General features: G+C 38.2%; 1 protein-coding gene across 1 annotated transcript; it reads left to right on the forward strand.

The window, feature by feature from the left end:
* Positions 1 to 164: 164 nt before the first annotated feature.
* LOC113338179 (polygalacturonase inhibitor 1-like) lies at positions 165 to 1,228 on the forward strand (the record flags this gene model as incomplete). Its single annotated transcript, XM_026583660.1, has 2 exons — positions 165 to 752; positions 1,039 to 1,228. Coding segments are annotated over 2 exons (778 nt in total), but the record flags the coding sequence as incomplete, so codon positions are not given.
* Between the last annotated feature and the right edge of the window lie 536 nt (positions 1,229 to 1,764).

Raw genomic sequence — 1,764 nt, forward strand, 5'->3', positions numbered from 1 at the left:
TATTCTTCATGGTTTCAAAACACAGACTGCTGTAGCTGGATCGGAATCACATGCGATGACAAAACCAACCGTGTAGTCGAAATCATCCTCTTTATAGAAGAAATCTCTGGCCAAATTCCACCCTCTGTAGGTGACCTTTCTCACCTCATAGGTTTAACTTTCAGGCACTTCAAAAATATCACTGGTTCAATCCCACAATCCATCACAAAGTTAAAGCATCTGGTATTGCTGGATCTCAGTGATTTGAGTCTGTCAGGGCCGGTTCCCAACTTCCTTAACCAACTCACTCTTCTCGACAGACTCGTTCTCTCAGACAATCAATTCTCTGGTTCCGTTCCACCCAATCTCTCAGACCTTAAAGATATTAGAAACATTTATCTCGACGGGAACAAACTCACCGGTTCAATCCCGGAGTCTTATGGGAAATTCACTGGTACTGCACCTGCGCTTTACTTGGCTCGCAATAAACTCACTGGTCCGATTCCAAAATCTTTTGGAGCTTTGGCATATCCCTATATTGACTTGTCAAGGAACAAACTTACAGGGGATGCATCCATGCTTATTAAACCCAACCATGATTTCACAACATTCATCGACCTGTCGAGGAACCAGTTTGAGTTTGATCTATCAAAGGTAAAGTTTCCAAAGAACTTAAATTGGTTTGATATATCACATAACAAAATATTTGGTGCAATCCCTGATGAGATTAAGAATTTGGAAAGTTTGAATCAGTTGAAGCTAGGTTACAACAGGTTATGTGGTAAGATACCAACTGGAGGCATCATGAAGCGTTTCAAAAGCACTTCTTTTTTTCATAATAAGTGTCTGTGCGGGTCACCATTGAAAATCAGTTGTAAGAAAAAGTAATGGAGTAACATTATGATCAAGGTCTTGTAATAACATTTGGGTCTGGAAACGTGAAATCTTGGATTCTTATATCTTAGTATATGTAATATCTATCTCCTATTTATGGATTAATCTGGTACTGTATGCTCTGTCAGAAATCTAATTTTTTTCATTATAACATTATTCAACAAGAGCTAGCTCAGATTTAGAACAGAGTAAAGTTGATTCTAGTTTCAGTGAGTCTTACATTGCCACCTTCCTTGATAGTAACCAGGGTTTTACACACATGGTTCCTTTAGCTTCAGGAAATGAAAGCATACAAGTGTTTGAAACAGTTGCTTACACATGTAATATGATGTCAGACACAATGAAAACTGATTGATGCTTTCAGTAACAAAGTCTAATGTCTCCATCTCTTTGAATGGCCATCCTCCATGTATGGTTCCAGAAACCCGATAAACTGACACACAAAAATGATGAAACCTCAATTTCCGAACTCTGCCAGCAAATTCTTGTTTTCAAATTGAAAGCACCAAAGTAATACAATACTACATGTTGTACTTTCAAACAGGCAGACACCGTGCACCATAACCTTCAGCAACACGTATCTCCAGGACACCGTCGTATGGAGGAACTATATGGATGTTAATCCAACGACAGTTACTTATCAACTGATTTATCACTTCCAATGCTATTTTGTTTTTATTGATATCTGAATACGTAGAAGATCAGTCATTACAATAGTTAATACCGCTAACTGGATTCATGTGATAACCCTTGGAATAATCATCCTGGTTATCACATCAAACAGAAAACTTTGTCCACCAACTACCCAACAATGTTGGTGGATAAAAACACATATCATCAGTAAGAAAGACATGGAAGAAAGGTACTTGCCATTTCCAACTAAACTACCCC

The sequence above is a fragment of the Papaver somniferum genome, unplaced genomic scaffold (assembly GCF_003573695.1).
Source record: "Papaver somniferum cultivar HN1 unplaced genomic scaffold, ASM357369v1 unplaced-scaffold_1844, whole genome shotgun sequence".
NCBI lineage: Eukaryota > Viridiplantae > Streptophyta > Magnoliopsida > Ranunculales > Papaveraceae > Papaver > Papaver somniferum.